At 51.9% G+C, this 25518-nt stretch overlaps 2 protein-coding genes across 3 annotated transcripts in view; both read right to left on the reverse strand.

Moving 5' to 3' along the window:
* Nucleotides 1–3295: 3295 nt before the first annotated feature.
* On the reverse strand, nucleotides 3296–4549 carry C4H11orf96 (chromosome 4 C11orf96 homolog). Its single transcript, XM_026404763.2, has one exon. It carries the CDS (start codon nucleotides 4281–4283, stop codon nucleotides 3912–3914), a length of 372 nt encoding a protein of 123 aa, XP_026260548.2. The 5' UTR covers nucleotides 4284–4549; the 3' UTR covers nucleotides 3296–3911.
* A 16253-nt stretch (nucleotides 4550–20802) lies between these two features.
* Alkbh3 (alkB homolog 3, alpha-ketoglutarate dependent dioxygenase) overlaps nucleotides 20803–25518 on the reverse strand; it is a 37954-nt gene continuing 33238 nt past the window's right edge. For both annotated transcript variants that reach the window (XM_077797468.1, XM_026405095.2), the window contains exon 10: nucleotides 20803–25362. In XM_077797468.1, the coding sequence (XP_077653594.1) occupies nucleotides 25285–25362 (78 nt within the window). In that variant the 3' untranslated portion in view covers nucleotides 20803–25284. The remainder of the gene's footprint in view (nucleotides 25363–25518) is intronic.

The following is a 25518-nucleotide window of genomic DNA, read 5'->3' on the forward strand; positions in this document are numbered from 1 at the left end:
CTTTACTCCCGCCCCTCCATTCTTCCTGAGCCTAAAGGGTCAAGGGCTACACCCAGTGAACTTCCAGAGGAAGGACTCCCAAGCCCACAACTGACCCTAGTTCCCTGGATTGCAGACAGCCCTTCCATCTCAACCCCACACCACACGAGCCCAGACTTGGCACGCAGTGGCCTGCAAGGCTAAGTTCGCTTTTAAATCAGTCCAAGAAACACCCTGATAAATATCTTCCCCAGGGCCAAAGAAAAATATTTAGGAGAGGCTGCCAGCCAGGACAGAGACGGTCACTTGTTTCTCTGCCCCGTCTGGGCTCCAGTCTGTTTGGAAACTCATCACCCAGGCTAGATCATGGGCCGAGGCCAGGCGGGGACGCAGGAAGCCGGGGGCTCCCTGGACAGGCCTGTAAATCCCGATGCTGGGCAGGCGTCCACCCACACAGGCCCGGCTGCCCTCCTTCACACGCCTGGCTCCTCTTCCTTCCCCTGCCGCACTCCCGGGGAACTGCTTTCCATCTCCTGGGCCCTTCACACCCTCCCTGTCTCCCACCCTCTCCTTCCCCAGGTGGCCCTTCTTCCCTCTTTCTCTCTGATGTGCTCAGGCTCCACCTCCATGTGTCTCACCTCCCATCACTTCCCAGGACCTTTCTCCCAAGTGACCTCATTCTTCTCCACCTCTCTGACTCCCTGGCTTTCTTGCTTCTTCACCACCATCTCCCTGATTCTGACCTCCTCTTCCACCTTGGCCACTCAGCCGGAATTCCACTCTCTGTGGAATGCATGTGTGCACAGGGGAGTAGAGGGAGCAACTGCCGGCACCTCCTGTCCCCAGGCCTCCCTCTTCCTGTGCAGAGCAGAGCTCTCCTGCTGGAGCCCAGGAGCCGTGGCCCCCAGCATGCTCAGGGCCTGCTCCCTCCAACACTGGCATTCCAGCCCCTCTGTCCCTCACCCAGTCCCTCTCTGGGTCACTGCCTTAGACTTCTTTCTACATTACCCCTCAGAACTTCCAGTTTGGGTCAAACTGGGACAAACTGGATGCCACTTTCACACTTAAGAATGGGGAGTTAGTATAACTCAATGTGGAAGATCTATTCAACAGAATTTTACAAAAACCATTACATAGCTTCATACATACTGATATAAACATAAATCCAATTAATTTAAGAAGCAGGTTGAAAAACAGCACGGAGAGCATAAACCTGTTTAGTCAAAGAAAACAAAAACGCATACATAGGCATGAACCCCAAATATTCACCCATTCACCTCTGGGTAGTATATGAGTGACTTGTTTTGCATTATAATAAACAAATATTTCTTGGGTAATAAAAACTAGAATCACTTTAAAATAAACTAGGGCTGGGTGACTCTGGAAGCTGAGACAAGAAGATCACAACTTCAAGGCCAGCCTGACAACTTAGCATTACCCGGTTTCAAACCGAAAACTAAAAAGGGCTGGGTATGTAGCTCAGTGGTAGAGAGCACCCCTGAGTTCAATCCCCAGTGCCACACTCACGAAAAGACAAAAGAAAACTAGGAAGTAGGCAAGATGGGCCCTGAGTTTCCTTGCTCTCCCATTATTGGTTTTTACCAAACATTTCAAAAGCAGCCAGTCAGCTGCCAGGGCTGGGTCCAGCCAGCTGCCAAGAAGGAGGGGATAGATCCCTGCAATGACACTCAATGCCAGCCAGGGTGACCCAAGGAGCTGGGGTGGGGGTGTCTTCCAGACTCTTGCAGCATCTGGCTCTTGAAGTAGAAGCAGGAGCTCCTGCCAAAGATGGGGCAGGAAGGGGGTTCCTTCCCTCCGCCCTTAGTGTCTCTGCTGGGAGAAGAGAAGGGGGCTGGGGAGAGGTCAGAGCTTCAGTCCCCCCCTCCCACCCCTGGAGCTCAAACCAGCTCCACTGTGGCAGCTGCAGAGCCTGCAGTCAACCCACAGTGGCCCCACAAGAGTGAGGCTCTGGAACCAAAGGCCTCCTGTCATATCCCCCAGCACAGTGGGGCCATTGCAATGGCCAGTGTGTTCTCAGCAGCTGGGACAGGGGCCAAAGACCCCCAGCCAACAGGCCACAGCCCACCCTCCCATCTCTGCGCTGGGGGAGGGGGAGGACATCCTCTCAGGCCTGTTTTTGTTTGTTTCATTTCCTCTCCTCTTTGTCCACAGAGCCCAGGGTTTCAAGAGGTGGAGTGCCAAGAGAGAGGCACCCTCACCCCAGAGACAGACACACACACTCACACACACCAGCCCCCACCACCAGAGGGCACCCAAGCACAGAGAAGGGGCTACCTGGAGCTGGAGTAGAAGCCTCCCTCTCCTTGCCCCAAGCCCAGCCAGGTTGGGGCAGGCATAGAGTAATCCCACCCTCCTCACCCAAATATCATTTGTCACCCTGGTTGCCACCTACTGTCAGGTGAAACAGCTACACTGGTACCCCAGAGGATTTAGAATGTAGACAGGGGTGTGGGGCAGGTGCTCTAGGCTAGAAAGAGCCTAGGAAGGAAGGAGAACTGGACCAGGCGCCTGCACTGGCCTTGAGCACTCCTCTCCACGTGGCCTTCCCTCCCTTGTTTGCTAGTCTGTAAACAAAGGCCCTGCGATGGGGATGGGTGTGCCCAGTGATACCCAGACACTGTAAATGCTTAGACCAAAGACAAGCCCCACCCGCTCTGCGGAACCCTGAAGGGGACCAAGGAGAAGGGCTGGAAGAGGGAGCCTGAGATCAGGAACTGCCCCACAGCGCATTGAGTCAGCGCCGGGATGGGACAGCGGAGGCCCTCACCCACATCCCACAGTGTGTGTGCACCCACACTCTCGCTCTTTCTCGGGGCCCCACCGTCCAAGCATCCCCTTCTGAGTTTCCCATTGCTTGCCCCAGGATTCGTAGCTCCCTCAAGCCACTGCCAGGAAAAGGCTAGGCTAAGAGGGATGTTCTGTGCTAGGTGACGGGAGAGGACGGGACCCTGGCCTCCCTGAGAAGCCAAATGCATCTGGGAGGACGTTCTCCATCCTCAAAGGGCCGCCTTCGGCTCGCCAGCGGCTTCATTTCACCCCGATGCCAGCGAGGAGGAACAGTCCTGGGAGGCAGAGCACCCTGGGCTGAACGTGGTCCCACCTAGGGAGGCAAGTTAATGCCGCGCACCTGGGACAGGGGGAGGGGGAATCGACCTCGTTAGGTGACAGGCAGGTGGAGTAACCTCCAACTTGGGCCTCGCCGATCTCTGCACCTCCTCCCTTACCTCCCACTGTCTTGGGAGCCTGGGCCTCAAAGGTTCAAGAAGTCAACAGCCTAGAGAAATGCACTGTGCAAATATATTGACTTTATTTGTCTCCATTCAGGAGCCTCACAGACATATCCGGGTAAAAAGATCGTTAAATAAACGCCTCCAGCAGTTGCAATGCAAAAATAAATATCAATCCTCGGGCCGCAGCAGCAGCCGCGCTGCGCACCAAAGTCCCATCAGCCCGCCTAACAATTATAAAAGTGTTCAGCGAGAGAGTGTTGGCGTGAGTGTGAACAGGTGTGCTCTGGGGGGCACGGTGGAGCGGTGTGCAAAATCGGAGTTGCAAACCATCAGACACGGGAGTGGAGCGGCTACCCTGGCGAGACCCGGGCGAGTCAGCGCGGGCCGCCTCCCGCACACACTCACAGTTCGTACTGGGAAGAGTTAAAAAATAAACATTTACAAGGGCAAAGAAAGCAGCCCCCCTCCCTGGCGTCCCCGAGTGCGCTGGAGCCAGGGCAAGCGCAGCGGAGGGCGCACCCACCAGTTCGCAGCGGGGCGGGAGTCCAAGCGCGCGAGGGGTGGTGATCCCCGGTCCTGAGGGGGTACCCCCGGCGCGGGGCGCGGGTCCTCTTGGTGTGCACCCGCGGGCCCCCGGGCAGGCCGCGGAAGCGCGCTTGTGCCCCCTCCGGGCGGCGCCCCTCACAGGGCCGAGTCGGAGTCGCTGGAGTCCAGGCTGTTCCTCAGTTTGCAGCTGCTGAGCTGCTCCCTCTGCAGCGACAGGCTCTGCGTGCTGCGGCGCAGACACTCCAGGCTCTGCAGGAACGACTTCTTAGCCTTCTCCTCCTCCATGGGGGACACCCCCTCCTCCTCCACCTCCTGGATCTCGTCGAAGGTCACCGGCTGCGTCTTGAAGCGGGACTGGCGCGGCCGCCGCAGCCGGCCCTTGCCCTTGGACAGCTTGGCTGGCCGCACGGGCTGCGGGAACTCGTCGGCCAGGCACACGAAGTGCGGCATCACCGCCTGATAGCTGGAGCAGATGCCCATGAGCTCGCTGGGCTTGGCGGCCGCCATGGCGCCGCCGGCGTCCGCGGGGCCGGGCGGCAGGGCGCTGGGGCTCTCAGGGGGCGGCCGCTGCGCCGGGGCCCCCCGGGAGGCAGCAGCCTGGGGCTCGCCGGGCGGGGGATCCAAATCTGCTGTGGGGTGGTGGCGGCCCTTGCGGGCCCGGGCAGACGCTCCTCGGAAGGGCGGGCGGGCGGGCCCGTCGGAGGGCGCGGGGCTCCGGGGGCGCTGCTCCGCTGCGCTCCGAGGCGTTCGCCGCCGCTGCTGTCGCTGTCTGCCCCGAAGCGGCCCGGCTACCGGCTTATATAGCCCGCTCCTGCCCACACGACTGCGAGCTCGGATGACAGCGAATGCCATTTAAAGCGTGCGCGCCCCGCGCCCTTCCGCCTGACGTCGCCCCGCCACTCTGGGAAAGTAACGGCCCCTTACCCGGCGCCGCCCGCCCGCCCCCTGCCAACCCGGCTCCGGAAGGCAGGCCCCGCCCGCGGGGTTCCGGGAGAATCTGGGGAGCACGCGGCCGCGCTGAGCTGCGCCTTGGGCAGCAGTGCTCGGATCCGCATCCCGGAGCTGGCACTGCTGGTTCTGGGATCCCCCAAATCTGTACCAGCCCGAGTGGCTGTGGGGGTGCAGGTGCCTTCCTCCGCCCCCTAATGCCAGATGCTCACACTCAAGGCTCTGGTTTTTCTGCCGTGGGTTCTGCGTCCTGAGCACAGGAGCAAAGCGGCTCTGAGCTCTCCTGGCAGAGCCAGGGCGACCAGCACCCCAGAGCTGAGCTCCGAGAAAGGAGCGCGCTCTCAGAAATCTCACCACCCCCTTTCCTGGAGCAAGCACTCACTCATACGTGTGTGTACACACACACACGCACACGCACACCATTACTCCATTCCAGCTCTTTACTTCCCTTGACTTCCCTGTCTCCTCACCACCACCCCCAAGTTCCTTGGGCACCCCATTCAAGCACTGAAGAAAGGCACTGGGTATCACACTAACAACAACAATAATAATAGCTACCATCTGGACAGCTTTACTCCAAGCCAGCCCTGAGCCCCGTTTTACATAAATTATCCTATTTCATCCTCATCAAAGCCCTGTGAGGTAATTGCTATTCTCTCATTTTCCATAGGAGAAAAGGGAGGCCCAGAGGGGATGAGTAACTAGTCCACTAGTAACTGAGGGAAACGGGTGGGGTGGACTCCAGGGTCCACATTAGCCCCTTGCTGAGAGCTGACACCACCAGCCACAGCCCACCAGTGCCACCAGGTCCTCAGGGCAGCACTGGCCCCCTGCCCTGAGGCTCCCTAGAAGAAGTTTTATGGGACCAGCCTTGAAGGACTGCTTGGAATCTGGCCCCCTTTCCTTCCATATTCATTCAACACAGGCTTACTGAGGAGCAGGTGTGACTGGCTCAGGGAGAAACAGAGGTGAGTAAGAAGATAAAGCCCTGCCCTCATGAAAGGTACACTCTGGGAGGGAGGGTTCATGAACATATAAACAAGAGCATATGCTGTGTGTGGCAGAGATGCAGACAGAAGTATGCCCAGTGGGAGAGGCTTCTGAGAGGGTGACATTTAGCTGACACTTGAAGAACAATAATAACACCACTAAGTGCTTAATATGAGCTGGTCTCTGAGTGCTTTCGTGTATTAGCTCAATTAACGTAAATGTTGCTGTTTTATTCTCAAAAACCCTTGGGTAACAAGAACATTATTATCTTTTGCAGGTGGAAAAACCAAGGCACAGAGAAGCCAAGCAGCCGGCCACCGGGGCCCCACAGCTAGTAAGTACCAGAACTGTTGGCTTCTGAGCCCCTGCTCTTACTACACTGAAGTGGTTTGCCTCGTGGAGGTCAAGGAAGGACCATCGAGTGACAAAGTGGGGGAGACTGTTTGGGCAGAGGTACCTCTAGCACTAAGGTGCTCAAGAAGAAGAAACTCAGCTCAGTCGATGAACAGTGGGGAAGCCTGTTGGCTACAGCAGAGTGGGCAAAGGAGATGAGAAGCAGGGACAGTCACGCAAGGCCTTGAGGCCATGTACGGAATAGAATTTCATTAGAAGAGCATTACTAAGGCACTGGAGGGTTTGAGAGGAAGAGCTACATCCTCCAAATTACATTTGCATATAACAGTATTTGTTTGTATTGGGGATTGAGCCCAGGGGTACTTTACCTCTGAGCCACAATCCCCAGACCTTTTTTGAGACCTGTCTGTGACATGTTTCACTAAGTTGCTGAGGCTGGTGTGGAACTTGCAATCCTACCTCAGCCTCCAGAGCTGCTGGGATTACAGACATGAGCCACTATGCCCAACCCAAATTGTGTTTTTTAAAATTCACTCTGGCTGGCATGTGGAGAGGAGATCGGGAAGCCCACTTAGGTGATCATCACATGACCTCAGACACCCGAAGACCTGGACGAGGGTGGAGGCCATAGAGATATAGGGAAATGGTTAGATTTCAGATTTAGAGTCAGAGCTAAGAGGAATTTCTGATGGACTAGATGGGGCTGTATCTGGGGTTAGGATCAAGGTTGACTTCTATGTATTTGGCTTGAGCAAGTGTTAAATAGTGGTGCCTCTGACTGACAGGAAAAGAGAAGGTTGGGGAGAAGAGGACCTTTGGGAAGTCTGCTAACTGTCGATCAAAACCCACTCCCCACTTGGCTGAGGCTGAAAATGCTCACATCAGAACCATATTATGTGAGACAAATAATCAAAATCAATTTTCTGATCTTAAAACTACTGTGATTTGAGATAGGGTTCCAGTACATTGCCCAGGCTGCTCTCAAACTCTTAAGCTCAAATGATCCTCTGAGCTCAACCTCCCAGCAGCTGGGGACCACCACACCTGGCTTGGAGCCGCTTCTAACAGCAGCTTAGCAAGACTCTATACTAAAACTGGCACTATGAGTGAGAAGCTGCCATGGATCAAACTCCTCAACTCTGTGGCAGTGGCTTAGCCAACAGATGTTTCCACAGGGAAACAGCTATTGGAAAACGGAAAGCTGGTAATCCTTGTTATGCTGGGATAAAATACTTATTGCAAACATCATGTGTGATAATTTAAAAGACAGGCCACAATGCCAACTAAGTCTACAGTTCTAGAAAAAATGGTTGGGAAAAGCCAAAAAGATTGCATGATGCAAAATATTTCATATATTTCAAGATATTACAAGAAAGAGACTGGCTAGTTTATAAGAAGAGAAGAACAGAAATAGAATCCAGGAAAATAGTGTCACTGGGGTTAGGCAAGCCACCTGGTTTTGTCCAAAGAGCAGGAGACCAGACTGTGGCTCAGAGCTTCTCTCAATGTCTCTCTATTATAGCAAAATATTAGGCCAAATAAAGAAATCACCCCTGTGGCAAATTAGTATATTAAGGGACCTTGTCATCCAGGTCCATTGGTTCCTATGTCCTTGGTAGCCTTCACCGTAAGGCAGCAAGAAAGAGATGGCTTGCAAGGAAGAGAGACTCGCTAACTTTCAGGAAAGGAACTTTGGCTGTGGTTATTGACACATGGAACTGACTAGAACCAGATAGACCCAAATCCATCAAGTTTGTGGAGGAATTGTTATCATCAGCAAAAATGTAAGGCTGGAACACAAAGGTCCATGATTGTTCAAGCCCAAATCACAACCAGAAAGGACAGGTTCTCGCATCCTGTTTGGTGGTCATAGAGAATGATAGGCAAGGGAGAATTTCTGAAAATGCAAAGCCAAGGACCAGGGAGACACAGAACAAGGAACGTCACCCCCAAGTCTCTTCTGCCACCAGGGCAGGGAGGTCCTCACTGTTCACTAGGGTGGGCTTTAGCAGAGACTGTTAGCTATCCACCTAGTGAGGTCACATTTCCCAACTTCCCCTGCAGCTAGTGGGGGGTCACATGTCTGCTCTCTTACCTGTAGGACGTGAGCAGAAGTGGTGTGTGTAGCTCTACTTCACTTGCCCAAGAGGAAATCCCTGCTCAAGGCTCCATGCTTTTCCATTTCACTGTCTGGAAGAACAATAATGAAGAGATCTGGGAAGGTTCACATTATTAATCTGGGCCCCTTAATGATCATGTGGAACTGAGCTACCTACCTACTTGTAATGCTTCCCTTGGAACTGTGAGAGAACAATGAACTGAATACTTTTAAACTGCTATAATTTGGGGACTTTCTTATTATACATACTTAGCTTTATCCTAAAAGATCCCTGAGGTATCCAAATAGAAATGTGAAGCAGGCCATAGGCACTCAGGGTAGATGGCGTGTAACACTGGGGGACTGGGTCAAGACCATCTTTCAGACAGGGTGCTGGAATAGGTCTATGCCAGGAGGAGGGAAAGCCAGTCAAGAACTTGGAAAAGCATCCAGGTGTGGTGGTATATGCCTGTAATCCCAGCGGCTCAGGAGGCTGAGGCAGAAGGATCACAAGTTCAAAGCCAGCCTCAGCAATTTAGTGAGACTATAAGCAACTTAGCCAGACACAGTCTCCAAATTTAAAAATATATATAATAAGGACTGGGGATGTGGCTCAGTGAGTGGTTAAGCACCCCTCAGTTCAATCCCTGGTAACAAAAACAAAAAAACAGGGTAGGAGAACCAAGAGAACATAACAGAATCCGAGAGAAGGATGTTTTCAGGAGATCATTAGAACAGGAGTCCACACCATGAATAGTGGTGCACACCTGTAATCTCAGCAACACAAGAGACTGAGGCAGAACGATTCATTGCAAGTTCTCAGTGACTTAGAGAGGTTCTAGGTAACTTAGTGAGACCCTGTCTCAAAATAAAAAATTTAAAAAGCTGGGGATGTGGCTCAGTAGTTAATTACCCCTAGGTTCAATCCCTGGTATCAAAAAGAAAAGAATGGGAATGCAAGAGGGTCCCAGCCTGGCTCTACCAGAACTTACTATGTGGCCTTGGAGAAGCACTCGCCTGCCTGTCTGCTGAGGTCTCCAAGGCTGTCCCCAGTAACATCTGAAGCCTTCCCTGGCCGCCCCTCAGTCACTCCATTTCTTTTTCCCTCTTAGCATATTTATCACTATCTAAAAGGTCTTCATGTTGACTTCTGAACTGACCCCTTTCCCACTGGACTGTCAACATTGGCACTGCACCCAGGACACAGCTGGGCACCCAGAGGAGTCCATGGGTCCTGTGGAATGAGGCCATGCTCACTCTGCCCCATGCCTCCCGGAAGGCCAGGGAGCGCTGCACTGCTTCCTTCCATCAGGCTCCCCACATCGCACACAGCTCCCAGGCTCCAAGTTCCCAGGCCAGGGAACCAGGATACCCAAAGTCACCCTCTCCACTCCCCTGGATTAGACACCCCCCCCCCCGCACCCCAGGGCATTGAAAATAGGAAAAGAAGTGTGAGTTCCACAGCAAGGGTGGCAAATCAGCCAGAAGGTCATTGGCCTAGGGGGACTCTAGGGAAAGGGGTATGACGTGGGAGACACTGAAATCTCCCCTCAAAGACAGGACATGAGGGCAGGAGGTGTGGTTTAGTGGCAGAGTGCTTGCCTAGCGTGCAGAACCAACCAACAAGCAGGCAGAAACGGGCCCTGAGCCCCCACACTGCCTAGAGTCCCCTGCCACTGCTGACCCTCTCTGTCCTCTTCTCCCCCACTTAGGGTTGCCCTAAGTGCCTCCGGATGTGTGGAGGGCCAGACCCCATCCTAACTGGCCTTTGTGTGCCTTCTGGACCCTCCTCTATCTGCGGGAGCCAGCCAAGGGCACAGGTTAGGAGAACACAGAGTTCAACCTGCCTTTGCCAGACTGGTTCTGTGACCTTGGGCAGGTTACACTCCCTGTCTCATGTCACCCCTAGAAAGCATAAATGCTGCCCCTGAGGTCAATGGCTACAGTATGGGAAGCACCTTGCCTCACGCCCAGCCTGTCTGCAGCATGAAATAAAAGTTCCTTTTGCGTCATGATCTCATGCCCAAACCTTCCTGGGCCCCAGCGTGGTCAAGCAGATGTCAGGGAAAAGCTCCAAGACATTCCTGCTCCAGAGGGCATCCGGGGGTTTTGGTGCCTTATACCTCCCTCTGACTCACGACTTAAAAGAGGAACCGGCCAGAGCCACAGTGGGCTCCAGGTCATGTCTCCAGGGGAGGACCTCCAGGCAGAGTTAGTGATGGTTCCCATGGGTGACCCCGGGGGGCCTCAGGGGGTGTCCCCTCCTCCTCATTCAATCCTTTCTCAAAGGCCAAGAGCCAAAGCCTTCTGCTCTGTAGTGTGCAGAGGGCAAGGGGGGTGGGAAGATTTGGGGATCTGGGCGGCCCAGATATTGGTTCTTGTCAGTCTCTGGGCCCAGCTGAGTCTACAGAGGCTGGAAACTCAGGAAGAGGTCAATGTCCATTTGTGGCACTGTTGCCACCTCTGCTCACCCTGGAATACGGGTTAGCCATTAAAAGGGATGTAGGATGTTCCCTTTTCTCAGCAGGGCTACAGAAACATCAGCTGCTGAACACCTACTATGTTCCTGGCACTGTGCCAATTGTGCTTTTTGTCTAAATCATCCTCAGCGAGTTCCTAGGGGGGGAATCCTAGCCTTACTCCATTTTACAGATGAGGACTCAGGGTGCTTGGTAGCTTGCCAGGGTTGCCCTAAGTGCTAAGGGCTAAAGCTGAGATACAAAGCCAGGCCAACCTGACTCGGAACATGCTCACTGCTTGCACCAGCCTGTCCTGCTGTCTTTGATTCAACAGGAACAGGACTGGACTCAAAGCCAGGCACCGTGGCGCCATATTTCAGCTCTACCACCACACACTCTGGCCTTGAATCAGTAGCTTCCCATCTCTAGCTACAGTTCCCCCATCTGTAAAGTGGGAAGGTCAGACTTGGATTCACTGGCTCTGACATTCTAGAATTCTCAGGCAGGGAATGAGGAGACCCATTTGCAGGAAGTAGATGCTTCCCTTTGGGCCAGAGAGTGGCAAGCAGCCCGGGCTGTTAACTGTGGGGGAAGGATTGCCTCCACGGAGGGACTGTGGGAGCAGATGGGGTAGAAGACAGCAGCAGACCAGGAGGGGCCTGGGCCGCTAGCTCCTCCACCATCTCCACCCACATTTTGGCTTTTGGGCAGAACTGGGGTTTAAAAAAAGCACCTACCAGTTCTTCAGTTATTAGCAAAGCTCTGTTTCCAAGGAGGCTTTGGTATCCCGGGCTTGGGTCAGAACGGCAGCAGAGGAGTAGAGTATGTCCTGGGAGAGCCCTGGAGTCAAGGGACAGAGATGAGGTAGGAGAGTCTGGGCTCACAGGCCTCCTCTGCTCTCCACTGGGGGTGGGTGAGAAGGCTGGACGGTGGCTGTCCTGCTCTTCTGCTGTCTTGGCCCAGACCCCCTGCTAGTCAGAAGCCTTGATCAGTTGGGGACCCCCACCCTCCTCACTCAGAAGTCTCCCTAGAGTGAGTCTCAGAGCTCCACGTATGCAATGCAGGGATAGTTTTTCCAGATGGTGCTGTTTGGGTGGATCTGTACTTTGGGTGTTTTGGGTCCAGCCAATGTGTCATGTGTAACATAAATGTAAATGTGGCACAAGGGGTGGAAAAGGGACAGCAATAAACAATCTCTGGTAATAAGTGACAGGGCCTTTACTGAGTGTCCTGCCTCCAGGCCTACCCTCAGTTCCCGCTGGTGCCACCCCACCCCCCAGTGGGCCCTTGGCACAAAGCCTGTGACTTCAGCATCCTACCAACTGCTCCTGCCTCACTCAGAATTAGCACTTCGTCTGGTACAATTGTGAGCATAAAAAGTGTTTTGATAATTTTCCTGGAGGGTTGCCATGACAATCCCCAGCAAGCTCCAAGAGGGGGTGTCTGTGCACAAGCAGGAGAAAGAGGAGAGGGAGAGGGGCAGGGACAGAGGAAGCGGGTCCAAGAGGCAGAGAGAGGCAGAGAGGAGCAGAGCCAGGAAGACCCCCAGAGACACCTCCCAAGTCAGGCCCCCAGCCTCTAACACCACCACCCTGGTGGCCATTCATGCTGCGATGAGCTCACCACCCCATCTGGTGTCCATGGTGCAGGGGCAGACTGTGGAGCTGGCATGGCAGCACTGCTCCCACTGACGGAGGCATCCCGGTACCTCCCTGTCCCAGGATGTTTCCCAGGGAACACCATGCCGGGGGTGGGACAGGGACATTCTTGGGGATTCAGAGGGAGCCGAGCCCAGGGAAACCTCCTGAGAATCCTGCCCAGCCTGCAGGCCTGGCTGTGCTCATGAGAGTCATGGAAGCTCACTTCTCTGCCAAGGATCTGCTTCCAAAGGCATAAGTTCTGCCCCAGGGTCAGCGGCTACAGCATGGGAAGCCCAGTGCCCATGGTGCAGTCTTCCCACAGCCTTTCTTGGAGGCATGAGCATCCCCTTCTGGGACCACCAGTCTCAGCATCACCGTAACTGAGAACAAAATCTTGTTCAACTTGTGATCTTAGTGAGCAAGTCTATCTTTGCTGTCTTTTGAGATGAAGACAGAGAAGCCCAGAGAGATGAGGGACTAGTGGGAGGTCACATAGCAAGCAGCAAGGTGGGGCAGAATCAGGTTAGAGACTAGTCCTGGATTTTATTCCAAACCTCACTGCCTCCTGGTTCTCTGGAGGTCCATCTGACACTACCCTCATGTGGACAGGGAAATGCAAGTCCAGGGACTTCACCTGGCCAGTTAGCATGAAGCATGGCTTGCAGCCTCCAGACCTGAGGAATTTCTCTGCTTTAATTGAGCTACAAGCCAGGACCAGACATTTCACAGTAAACCCTAGTAATTTTCTTTCTCTGTTTTTTTTTGTTTTTGTTTTTTTGTTTTTTTTTTGGTACTGGAGAATGAACTCAGGGGCACTCAACCACTGAGCCACATCCCTAGTTCCCCCCTCATTTTTTTTTTTTTTTGTATTTTATTTACAGACAGGGTCTCACTGAGTTGCTTAGCTAAGCCTCTTCGTTTCTGAGGCTGGCTTTGAACTCATGATCCTCTTGTCTCAGCCTCTGGAGCTGCTGGGATTACCGGCATGTGCCACTGTGTCTGGCAAACCCTAGCAACTTTCTTATGTTCCAAAGTGAAAGTGCAAGTCTCTACACAGGAGACTGAGGCAGGAGGATTACTCAAGGCCAGAAGTTGGGGACCAGCCTGGACAACACAGTGAGACTAGTGGAAGGAAGAAAGGAAAGAAGGGAGGGAGGAAGGAAGGAAAAGGAAAGGAAAGGAGAGGAGGGAGGGAGGGAGGGAGGGAGGGAGGGAGGGAGGGAGGGAGGGAGGAGGAATGGAGGGGGTCTGTCAGTCAGTCTCTGCCTTGGAAAGAAATTTTTCTGGTTATCAGCAAAACAGAGCAGAGGGCAGCTGGAGCCAGTAACAGAGGGGAGAGGGTCACAGGTTTTCCCAGGCAGTTCTAGTCCCTGCTGCACTGCGCAGCCTTGCAAGCTCTCCTAGTCTTTTGACTTTCACTGCTGTGTGGCCTTGGACAAGTCACCTGGGCTCTCAGAGCCACAGATGTGCACCTGCCAAGAGCTGATGTGATTTCAGCTGTGGCTACTGAGTCAGAAGCCCGCAAAGAACTATCTTCCAAGGTGTTCTACCTTGGAACAGCAGTCCTCATGACAGATGTGCCCACATCCCTCAACCTTGAGCCCAGAGCAAATCCACCTTTCCAGAATTTACCACTAGGGTGGGGGTGGGGGAACCAAAGAGAAAGAGCTAGAAATGCTGCAGAACACCTCTGTGGCCTTGGTGATGGCTAACAACACAAGCAGTAGCAAACAGCAGCTCAACACTGCCTGTTTGGATGCCTTGGTTCTGATGTTTACTAGAATGTTCTTCTCATTATCCTGGGATTGCAGAAGTCTCATGCCTTCCCCATCTTCTCTGGGGGTGGAGGGAAACTTATGAGGATCAAATTAGGTGACTTATGAGACGATATTGGAGTAAACCTTAGTTCTTTTAGGAGAGTAGACATTGTAATTGACAACAATTAGGGTCAAGCTGGGTGATGGCATATGCCTATAATTCCAGGGGCTCTGGAGGCTGAGACAGGAGGATTGTGAGTTCAAAGCCAGCCTCAGCAACAGCGAGGCCCTAAGCAACTTAGAGAGACCCTGTCTCTAAATAAAATACAAAGAAGGGTTGGGGATGTGGCTCACTGGTTGAGTACCCCTGAGTTCAATCCTTGGTACCCCTCCTCAAAAACAGAATTAGGGTCAAAATGATGTCCTGTTATGTTCTAAATCTGGCTTTGGGGCAGGATGCAGAGTCAGTCTTGTAAATAGCTACTTGACCTCTGGCAACCCTAAGAAGTCCCTTCTGCTCCAGTCCTGGCCATGTTCGCCTCCAGACACCAGAGGTGTCTGCTGTGCCTGGCCTCTCTGCACTTTTAGGGTGGTGGGGTGGGGAGGGGCTATGCCTAGGGCACCAGGCTCAGGATAGCCTCTCCCTAATGCTGCCCCACCATGGAGGGCAATTCCCCATTCTCACTTTACAGCAGCAGTAGCTGCCATTTCCCCAGCCATTCCCTTAAAGGGACACGCAGAGATGGGAGATAAAGGAATGAGTTTTTGGAGCATCTACCTCATGCCCAGCATTAATGCATCTCACCCTTGGGTTTATCCTCTGAGACAAGTATTGCTGTCTTCAAGCTTTTGTTGAGGAGATGAGCTCAGAGATGGAGGGAGTACTCACAAGACCACACAGCAAGACAGAGCTGGTGCTGGGATTTGAACCCAGGCCTGTCTGTTGTTGAAGACAGACATCTGCACCTCCATCTGCACCTCCCACATGGTGAGTCCTGGACCTTCCCAGGGAGCGATTCAGGGGGAGCACTGGTGAAGAAGGAGCTAGCCAGGACTGGGGAAGGGTCTAGAATTCTAAGTGGCAACGGGGTCTACTTCCCCACAGCTCTTCCAGCTAGATGAATGTCCTCCGGTCCAATCAGTAGTCTTGGAGCAGGGTGGGGAGGGGAATGAGGATGACAACCAACCCCACTCCCCCTTTTCACACAGAGATGCCAGGAAAAGGCCTGGGGGCCCCACTCCCAGAGGCCCCGGCACTTGAGACACACAGCTAGGCGGTGTGTGACCTTGGGGACCTCAGCCATGAACTCAGGAGGGTGGGCTCTCTGAGCAGCGCACCTCCAGTCACCCTCAGCCTACAGTCCCAGCATCTGAGATTGGAAACCATGGCCTGAAGACCCAGCCAAGAAGATAAGAGAGGCTGGGGAAGGGCGGGTGGTGGAATCATGAGATGGCAGGAAATGGGAGAAAACTACAAGCTGCCAGAGCAGGAAGCAGCCTGTAGATGATCCGGGAAGCTGCTTCCAGACCTGGGGGTGTGGCTCAGCAACCGACCTCACAACAGCTCAGGGACCATGACCAGCATTTAAAAAACCATATATAAGAGAATACAGAATATCTGAGGCAACACCTTATATTGTATCTTGAAGCTTTGGATTCAGTTGTGCGTTCACGTGCGTGAAAACTTTTTTATTCTTACATTCAAGGGTTAGTTTTAAAAAGCTAAAAACAATGAGACATTAAATTGGTCAAGCCCTGTAGTATTTTCCTATTAACATGTGAGTGGCTATGGGAACGCACACTCCCAGCTCTTCAGAAGAGGGAGGCCTGAACCACAGGGGATGTGGACTTCTACTGGGTGATTATTATGGTGAGCAGGCATGTTCATCCAGACACACGCAAGCTCTGTATTTTATGTGAGGGGAAACTGAGGCCAAGGTCAGGAAAAGGTTTTGCCCAAAGACAGAGGTCCCAGGTTTCCTGTGGCCAGGACACAGGCCTGATTTCTTGCTGTCTTTTACCCTCAAGACACTAGCTCCCTTGCCAGCTGTTACCCACGTTGTCCCTGGCTGGAGTGAGGAGAGTCTAGCATACGGAGGTTCTGCGGGGCGGGGTGGGAGGCCAGCACTGTGTTGAGCTGCTGTGACAGAACGTTCTCTGGCTCTCCTTCCTCTCAGAGCTGTTCCTTTCCTGCCTTTGTCACTGCGTTTCCTCCTCCCACCCCCTCCCTGTGAGAATACCCCAGATTCAGGTTCCTCTACCCTCCCTCCCACTGGTCCCCACAATGCCCCCCTGCAGATTCATCCCATTCATTGCTAGACTAGGCCCTACTCCCCCAGCTCTTGTCACAGAAGTAAGTAGTAAGATCTGCCCACAAGCAGATCCCACAAGCCCATCTCACCTGGTCCCCAGGAGAGGGTCTTTCCACACATTTCCCTAAGAACAGCCACAGGGACTACAGCAAATGCTCGCTTCTCACTCAATTCTTGGAATAACCCTGTTTTATAGGTGGGGAAACTCGAGCTAGGAAATTTGCCAAAGTCTATGGGGCAGTAAGTGGAGGAGTTGGAACTAGAACCAGGTTTATCGGGCACCAAAATTTACACCACAGGAGAAGGCTGTCACCTTCTGCCTGGCAGCCTTTCCTGGGAAGCATCTTGGATTAGACCTGGGAGCACTGTGCGGCGTGGGGTATGGGTCCTACCTTATGTGGCAATGAGGAAATGCGCATTCCAGTCCCAAGAGGAAGAGAGTTGGAAAGGCAACCCCCATCCTTCCCCCAGCCTCCCTTCCTCTCTTTCCCAAGAGAAAGGGAATGATTTATCTGATGGGGAACTGGAGAGAAGGACTGTGTTGGGTGCGTGAAATCTGGCCCTGTCCTGCCCCCTTTCAGACCCGCCTGTCCATAGACACGTGTATGCTGCTCAGCTCCTGTAACCACCATGTGGGGAAGGGTGCCCGGGCAGGGCCAGTGTCCACCTTCTAGAAGGACAGCTCCTCCAGTCCCCACGGGCAGACTCAGTGGGCAGCAGCGATCTGGCAGCTGGTGGGCCAGTCTTGGTGAGGGAGGACCAAGAGGCCTGACTGGCCCTGTGTAAGCCATGGCCTCCCGCCCAGCTGTACCAGTGGTCACACTGATGTTCTGCCCTCGCAGCCAAGTCCCATGTTTTTCTCTCTTCGGAATTCATGGGAAGAAGGGATGTTACCAGCACAAGGAGACCCAGCATCTTTGTCCTCACCATTCCCAGAGGGGCCCACCAGGCCACAGAGCACAGTCTCCCCAGGTCTTCCTACCTCCAGTCTCCCACCCTCCCTCCATCCGATACATCTATTTTTCTAAAATTCACCACAAGCCCTCACTGGCTCCCACTGCGAAGCCCCCTGCCCGAGCAGGTTCTCTGGCCTGATCCAGCCCACCCTCCTTCCACCATCTCTTCCCACACGAGCCCCAAACGCAGGGCCCCTCCCTGCTCATGAGCGTTACAGCCACCACTGTGCAGGATCCTCCTCCCCATTCTCCACATGCCTCTTCCTCCACGAAGCCTTCCCTGGCCACCCCACGGAGCTTTCCTGTTCTGCTGTGACTCCTGCTGCACTGTCACAAACCGTCCTTTCAAATTTGCTACTGTCCATCTTCAACTGTGTCTTGATTTTTTTCAACAAACGATACAAAACATAATGACAATGGAATGTGGGCTGCAATGGACTGAGTTCTCGCTCTGGGTCAGGCCCAGGGCAGGTTCTCCACCCAGCAGGGAGTGTCAAAGAACTAGGCAGTTTCTCGGATGTGCTCTAACATTGATGTAGGGCAATAAGTGAGTGCCCTTTCTGGAAAGCCATTAGTATTATGCACCCAAAGCCTTCAAGTATGCACAGCCTGTGGGATCGGGCAGAAAGCCCACTTTTGGGTTGTGAGAAGCAGTCTGATGTAGTCAGAGTTTTTGTTAAAGGACAGCTGTACGCGTCCATTCTGCTAGGCCATGCCTCAGTTTCCTCAGTTAAAGATAAAGTGGGGATAAAGCAGCAGCTTGTCCTCAGCCTGAGGATTAGTAAATCAGGTGTTATATACAGAAAGCACTTCGTACCAGTGCCTGGCACATATTTCAGCTTTGTAGAGTGTCACCTGTTCTCACTGTTTGAATTGAGGTCCAAATGAGGCCAGGGTGTGGACTTTGAGTTGTGCCTCTTTCTGCCTCTCGTGGTCCACTCTCATAATTTCCAAACAAAATGGTCACTAATAGTAAAAACAACCAACATCACTACAATCTCAATACTGGTTAAATAATACTACTACTACATACAACATTATGCAGCCTCTCAAAGTGATGTTTAAAATAATGTCATCTGCCAACCTACATAAGAAGAAAAAGGTTACAAGACTATAAATTGTGATGTAACTTTTTTAAGTACACAAATGTGTAGGAAAAAATACTGCAAACTGTGAAAACTTGTCATTTCTGGCTTATGAAATTACAATTTTTCATTTTATCTTTTTAACTTTTTGCAAAGAACCCACAATCCTTTTGTGTAAGGAGAAAAACTAATTTTGCAAAAGAAAATAAAAGCCCCATTGGTTTACTGCTATCTGCAATGGAAGGGATTGTGTCTTCCTTTTATATCTCCCCCACCACATCTAACACAATCTCTGGACATAAAAGCCTTGGTCTTGAACAGCATTCCAGACAGGCAATCTTATTTAATCTTCCAGGCCAAGGCGTTCTGTACAGTTAGAAATGGTCCCAAGCACCAAAAAAAAAAAAAAAAAGAAAAAGTGACTGACCAGCTGGTGGGAGTGCATCTGAGTCTGTTTGGTTGGTGACCTGCTTGCTGGGCTGGGAGACGTCAAGAACTGACCTCAAGGGGAGGAGGCAGTGGAATTCTGGAATCCAGCCAGGGATGGTGCATTAGGAGACCAATTACCTGAGGGGAGCATGTGGCCGGCCTGCCAAGAGCAAGCTGAGCATCAGTGCGAGACCACTTTGGCATCTGGGAGCGCTCTTCGGTTGGATCTAAAGAACTTCCGAGGCGAGGTTAAGTGCATCTGTATCTTAATAGGATCAGCCCCATTGGGCACCATTTTCATTTTGGCCGTCCTCCTGAGAGCCTCTGCCCCGCCCCCAACCTTGCTGACTGCAACAGAGGCACATGCACCAGGGGAGCCTGCCAAGTACAAGGCAGCGTTGCAGGGCCATCCATCAGCCATGAGGGACTGTCCACCCAGCACAAGGGTTGAGCTTGGGGTGAGCAGGGCATGGGCAGTGCTGCACTTAAAAGAATTATATTACTAAGCATGTTACTGTCAGGCACGTGACATGCGTGATAGCAATCCTCGCCAGACCCTCAAGCGAAAGCTGCTCTCATCTCATGGCTGAGTAAACTGAGGCTTGAAGCTGACTGGCTGGTCCAAGCTGACTCAGGTAGGACAGAGCTCAGGTGCAAGCCCAGGTCTGCCTGACTCAGGCTGAGGCTCCTTCTGGCTTCTGACCTATATGGAGGCTGGGAGTAGTGGTGAGGGTATCACAGCCCCCTAATCCTACATCTGCAAGCAGCACTGATTGGAAGACGAGGCTTATCCCCACTTGCCCAGGTGAACTGGTCTTGCCTGACGTCATCCAGCTAATGCCCCTCACTATTTGGTGCAGCTTGCACCACATAAAGCAGGATGCTGCTACCTCAAGCTGTGGCAGGGATCCCTGGCATGTTGCCAGCCATCTGGCTGAGGGTAGGCAAGACTATCAATAGGACTTCTTGGAGGGCTGCCCCATAGGCACTGCGGCCTTCTGAGATTGCTTCCCATGTTTCCTCTTTGTACCAGGTTTCCCAGAGTGGCATTGAGAACATGGCAGAAACACTTGACAGAGGCCTTTATCCTGTGCTGCCTCATTTTCTGGATGTTGCCTAGGTAACTCTTCTGTGTTCTCATCTGTTCAATGGGTATACACTTCCTAACATGCACCCTCACTGGCTTTGGGGAGTCAAACTGGCCCATCTTATCCTACATCAAAGCTGAACAGACTGGGAGGGTGGTGAGAGAACTACATTTAGACTCCCCCTCCAGGGTTTTCACCTCTAGGCTAGCTATCCCCACCTCCCCTACTCCAGGTGAAGAGGGAAAAAGGATAAAGGTCGGAGAGAGGGAGTGCTGGGAAGAAACTGGTGGCCAATCCCTTGATATAGTGTTCACAGGAAAGGGCATAAGGCTTCTGTGGGTTCTGCTCTTTTCCTGAGTCCTGCCTGGGTGGTCTTTGCAGTCTGAATACCCCTGGGATAGTCTGGCAAGCCCAGGACATCCTTCTTCCAGCCAATACCCAAACTTCCCTTATGCAGAGAGGGTACAGCCCTGGACCCAGAATCACTTTGGGAGGGGGTGGATTCCCTTCCTGCACCATCCTACTGCACTATTCCAGTATGAGATGGGGAAGCCCGGAAGGCTGCTGTCTGGGTCATTAGAGCATAGGGTCAGTCTCCTGGGGTGGGAGGGGCTGGGACGTGCCTTCCGGCTGCAGCCTCTTAGAAGGGCCAGGCAGCCTTCCGCCAATCCGCAGGAACGATTTGGCCAAGATACAGCCTCAGGCTGCTGGGCTGTGCTTGAGCTTCAGGGACCACGGGCTGGGGATCCTCAGCGCCTAGCAGCAGGCAGCAGGCTCATCACTGCGTGCTCGCCCACACCCTTCCTGCAGTGGGCGGCTAATTGCACCTCAGTCATGTGGCCCACCAGCACTGGCACAGCCCCCCACTTCCTCCTGCTGGGGGCCAGTGAGTCTCTGAGGCTGCTTCCCGTGAGGGGCCGAAAAAGCGCAGCCCTTCAGCCCTAGGCTGCTCTGTGCTGGCCACCTCTACAGCCCTGCTGCTGGCTGTCCCTGGGGGCAGGAGGCCCCAGGCCCCACCAGTGTTGAGCCAGACTGCTCAGGACTCACGCAGCCCACCGCAGACATGAGATCCCAGGATCCAACAAATCCTCTGGGTGCTTTATTTCCTCATGAGTTTATAAAGACAAACAGCTCTTGAAATTGGTACTGGGGATAACCTGAGTTAGGATGCAGGCCCCACAGCAGGGCTACTTTTCCAGACCTCTCTTCACCTCCCATTCCCTATAGACACCAGAATTTGGGACCAGAGACAGGTCAATGTTGTCCCAGCCAGGGTCCTGCCTAAGCAATGACACATCCATACTCCTGAAGGCCATGTGAGAATAGGGACTGTCCCTGTGCTGAGTGTGACATCATAATTCCCAGGAGGGGGAGTGACAGCATTGAAATCATCCTCACAATGATGTCATAAATACAAACCTCTGACAGCTGTGTGGGCTCATTTGACAAAACTCTTTTCAGTAGTGCCACTACAAAAGGACTGCCTCCTTTACCCCTGCCTGTTCTCTGCCACTGGCCTGCCCCCAGCGTTTACACTAACAAATAGCCCAACCTGACATGGGCTCTCCTTTCAGGCTGGGGACAGCTTTTATAACACCCAGGTGTGTGACTACTAAACCAGCTGGAAGAAGCGCCATCTGTCTGTGCTCCACTCCAATAAATAAACATTAAAGTCATTTCCTTATTGACCCCCAGACGCAAGAATCATATCTAAGAATGGATTCCAGCAGCACAGATTTGACAGGGGTCTCACTTGGGGGCTTCTTCCAAGAAGAAAACGGGAGGCAGAGGGAAAGGGGCAGTTGTAAACTAGTCCCTAGGAGGGGAAAGTGTGGGTGGAATGATGTATAAGTTAAGATTTAAACAGAATGCATCACTATGGAAACATTCAGATTTTTCAAAGGCACCGTTAAGAAAAATAAAGTAATCAAGACTTCAGATTCAACACTACAAGTGTTTATGACCAGAAAAGGCAAAGTGGGTCTTAGATATTCTGCAGCCAAGAAAAAGCTGCCAGAACTCAAGGAAGAAATATTCCCAGCAGGGCAGGAACCCATCATTTGTCAGGGATTTCTCTGAAACCCTCCAGTGGGAGCATTCTGTTCATGGCAGGGCCTACTTAACTCCCTCTGCCATGGCTTGCCCAGAAGGTAGTGCCAGTTCCTGACCAGGTTCAGCCAGAACTGTTGTCACAGGGGCAGGGGCCCGGCAGCCAGGGAGGCAGTCGGGAGCTACTGCCGCAAGGAAACTGCAGGTTCCCATGAGCTGTGACCTAAACTTATTAGGAATCACCAAGTAAGCTAGAGGTTTTGTCAACATGGATCAAAGTAGAACCTGATTTCCCTACTGAGGACACAATCTGTTGCTAAGTGTCACAGGAGGCAATAAGACATTCCTAGTGTGGAGCCTGACCAGTTTCTTTGCGCTGTCTGCTGCCTAGGAGGGTGATGTTGGTAAATATTGTAAAGAAGCCTCACGCTGAGCTTAGGCATCGGTGCAGGGTCCCTAAAGGTACACACAGAGAATGAGGGAAGAAGGGATCAAAGAGGAAAACTTCACCTGCCTGGGAAGTTTCAAGCTGTATCTGCTTGGTATGGTCAGGAAGATTAGTAAGCATTTATCTAAATCCAGCAATTGGATTCTGTCCCCCCATCAAAGAGCTTCTGTTAAATGGCCAATTGCTGGTCCAGTATTAGAAGCACAGTTTCTTTTTCTTTTTTTAAAATATTTTTTAGTTGTTGATAGACCTTTATTTTATTTATTTTTATGAGATGCTGAGAATCAAACCCAGTGCCTCACACACTCAGCCCCAGCCCCAGCCCTAGAAGCACAGTTTCCGACTCAGAGATGCTAATATTGATTAAGAAGAGATAAGATGCAGGGGCTGGGGTTGTGGCTCAGTGGTAGAGTGCTGGCCTAGCACATGTGAGGCACTGGGTTCAATTCTCAGCATCGCATATAAACAAATGAATAAATTAAAGGCTCATCTATGCCAAATAAATAAATAAACAAACAGGGAACAAATACATGGCCTTTGGTTGGTTGTGGCCATCTCTGCTAGAATAAGGCTCTCAGGGATGCTTATTGACAGTTCTTCCTCAATCCAGTAAGGCAGAGCACACAGCATACAGGTTAACAGAAAGTTCTGTTAGACTAACTTTGCGTTCCCTCATCTCTACAAGGGGAATGGTACCTCTCTTGCAGCGGTAGGGGCCTCGAGGATCAGGGATTATGTATCAAAGCTCCTAGGCAGTGCCTACAGGCTGCTGGTGCTAAGAGGGTGGGGGTGGGGCCTAAAAACACCTCCGAAACCTGTTTTCTTTATGCTATGGCTGTCATACTTGCTTCCTCTGCTTTATGTGTAACATTAGCAAAATTAGCTTGACCCGAGTTATGGCATGAGATCTATCAGTGGAACACTGCAACAGGTTGGTGCGTCACTGAGTAGGGCTGTCCTTTGTCAGGGTCTGGGATTCCTGTCCATTTCTAAACTTGGCAGTTTTATTCTATAGCAAAAACTAATTTGACATTACAGAAGAGATGCTATCTCAGGGGTGGAAATTAATGGTAGTCATGGCACATTTAGTCTATAGTGACAGCAAGAAACCAAAGGTAAGATCTGCTGCTGATGGAGAAAACAGGTGGTAGCCCAGCACATCTGCCAGAGAGGGGAATCTGTCTCCCTGACAGACATGGGTAAGTGAAGGGATCAAATGCAGAGCCCATGCAAGAGGACACAGCGACCCTACATTAGGAGGGGGGATGATAGAAGCTTGGAACCATCTGCCAGTTCTTTCATTTGTAAAGAATGGGAGAGGAATTTCCCAGTGTCACGAATCAAACGCATAACCAAAACTGGCTGTACCACCCCAGGCAGTTTTGTTGGGTTTAATAGGAGAACAGCTAGGAATTAAATAGAGGGTTTATTTTATGTTTACAGTGATTTGTACCTTCCTCCCAGGAAGGCACAGTACGATGTTCAATTGTGTGAAGCACTTAGTATTTCTTACAAAAAGGAGCTATAAACATTAAAAAAAAAAAAAATACTCCAGGGCAAGGAGCTAGAGAGCGGTGGAGAGCAGAGCCCAGCCAGACATGGAGTCACACCCGAGCTCTGGGTAAGAGCATGCCCATTCTGGCACCTCACCATGATCACAGGATCACTGATCTTACCGCAGGAAAGAGGACAAGAAGCAAGAAGACGCTGTGAATTTTCCCACAGGCCGAGAGAGAAACACGACTCCCCTGCCCTATTTTCAACCATTTAAACTGACTGTCTTTCTCTCAGCTCCACATCTTGTTTGGAGTTAATGTGGCACACTGATCCTAGGGCCAGAGATCAAGGAGACACGTGCTTTTATGATGCAACAAGGGGCAGTCACTCTGTTCTGTTTTGGGAACCCTGGTGACATCACAGACTAACCCTTGAACCTGGGGAACTTGGGTGTAAGGGAACACTGAGTCACAGTCATGGGACTACTGAAATCTAAGGTGAAAAGAACCATGAGGTAATTGAGTCTATTCCCTGCAGGACTGCTCCCGCTTCGATCTGGCTTGGGTTTAAATGACTCAAGTAATTCTCTAGGGGAAGCTAATCTATGTGGAACAGCTGTCACTATTTGTTCTCTCCAGCCAAATTTCAGCCTGCTACTTCTCAAGACATGCTCAGTCACTCCTTCCCTTAAGGAGACAGTTTCCTCTGGTCTTACAGGTAGTCTGGTGCCTGGCTGCACTGCCTTCACTCTGTGCGGAGGCCTGGAATCTGTCTAAATGGGTCTGGGAAGACTGATAGGCCACGAGGCTCAGTCAAACACAGTGTCCCCTGAAAACACAGCTTTCCACTACAATAACACACAAGCTGAGATGTTAGGGAGCCAAGACAGACTTCAACAAAGCCCAGTGAAGCCACCTCTGTTTGGGTTTCAGCAGCTGTCTGCCTACGGAAGGCTCCAGAGTTACTGACGTACATTTGTATCTCCACTTCGCAAATGTCTTTAGGAATAAACACGTGCAGATTCTCCCCAGAGGCACAAGGCCATTTGTATTTCTTCAAATTACAGGGGGAGGGCAGAAGAAAAGCAGCTTCTGGACCAAATCATCCGTGAGCACAGCCACAGCAGTTTTAATTTGCCTAAAGATGATGTGCAATTTTGAGATGTGCTTTGGAATAACCGTTCCCACAGTAGACATATTACCAACAGGAACTGCTAGTGGCTCTCATTTAATAGGACTCCAAGCTGGGAAGCAAAGCCACCATCTTCCAAACAGCCACATCATGAGACCAGCTGGAGTAGCCTCTCAAGCTTCTTCCGGAGGAAGGGCTGCTCAGCGTTGGCGTGGCTGGACTCACTGAGGCTCTTCTAGCCAGGACCTCCATCACCAAGGAGCACCCTCAAGGGTGTGGATAAACTGTCCGAAAGGTCAGGTTGACTCTGAGTTCTCTGGAGTGGTATTCCTTGGGCACTCGATGCTAAATGGAAATGTAAATAACTCTCTGAAATACATACACAGTTTTAGTTCGAAGGGATTTACAACTTGTTTGTGATGATATAGAAATATTTCCATTTTATCCCTGTCTCAAAGAACAGTGTTAAGCCCTTTGAAGTTTGTGGAAAACATTTTCCAT

This window comes from Urocitellus parryii, chromosome 4 (assembly GCF_045843805.1).
Source record: "Urocitellus parryii isolate mUroPar1 chromosome 4, mUroPar1.hap1, whole genome shotgun sequence".
Classification (NCBI taxonomy): Eukaryota; Metazoa; Chordata; class Mammalia; order Rodentia; family Sciuridae; genus Urocitellus; species Urocitellus parryii.

Coding starts and splice junctions, on each gene's coding strand:
- C4H11orf96 (XM_026404763.2), bottom strand. CDS start 4,283: ATGGCGGCCGCCAAGCCCAGCGAGCTCATGGGCATCTGCTCCAGCTAT.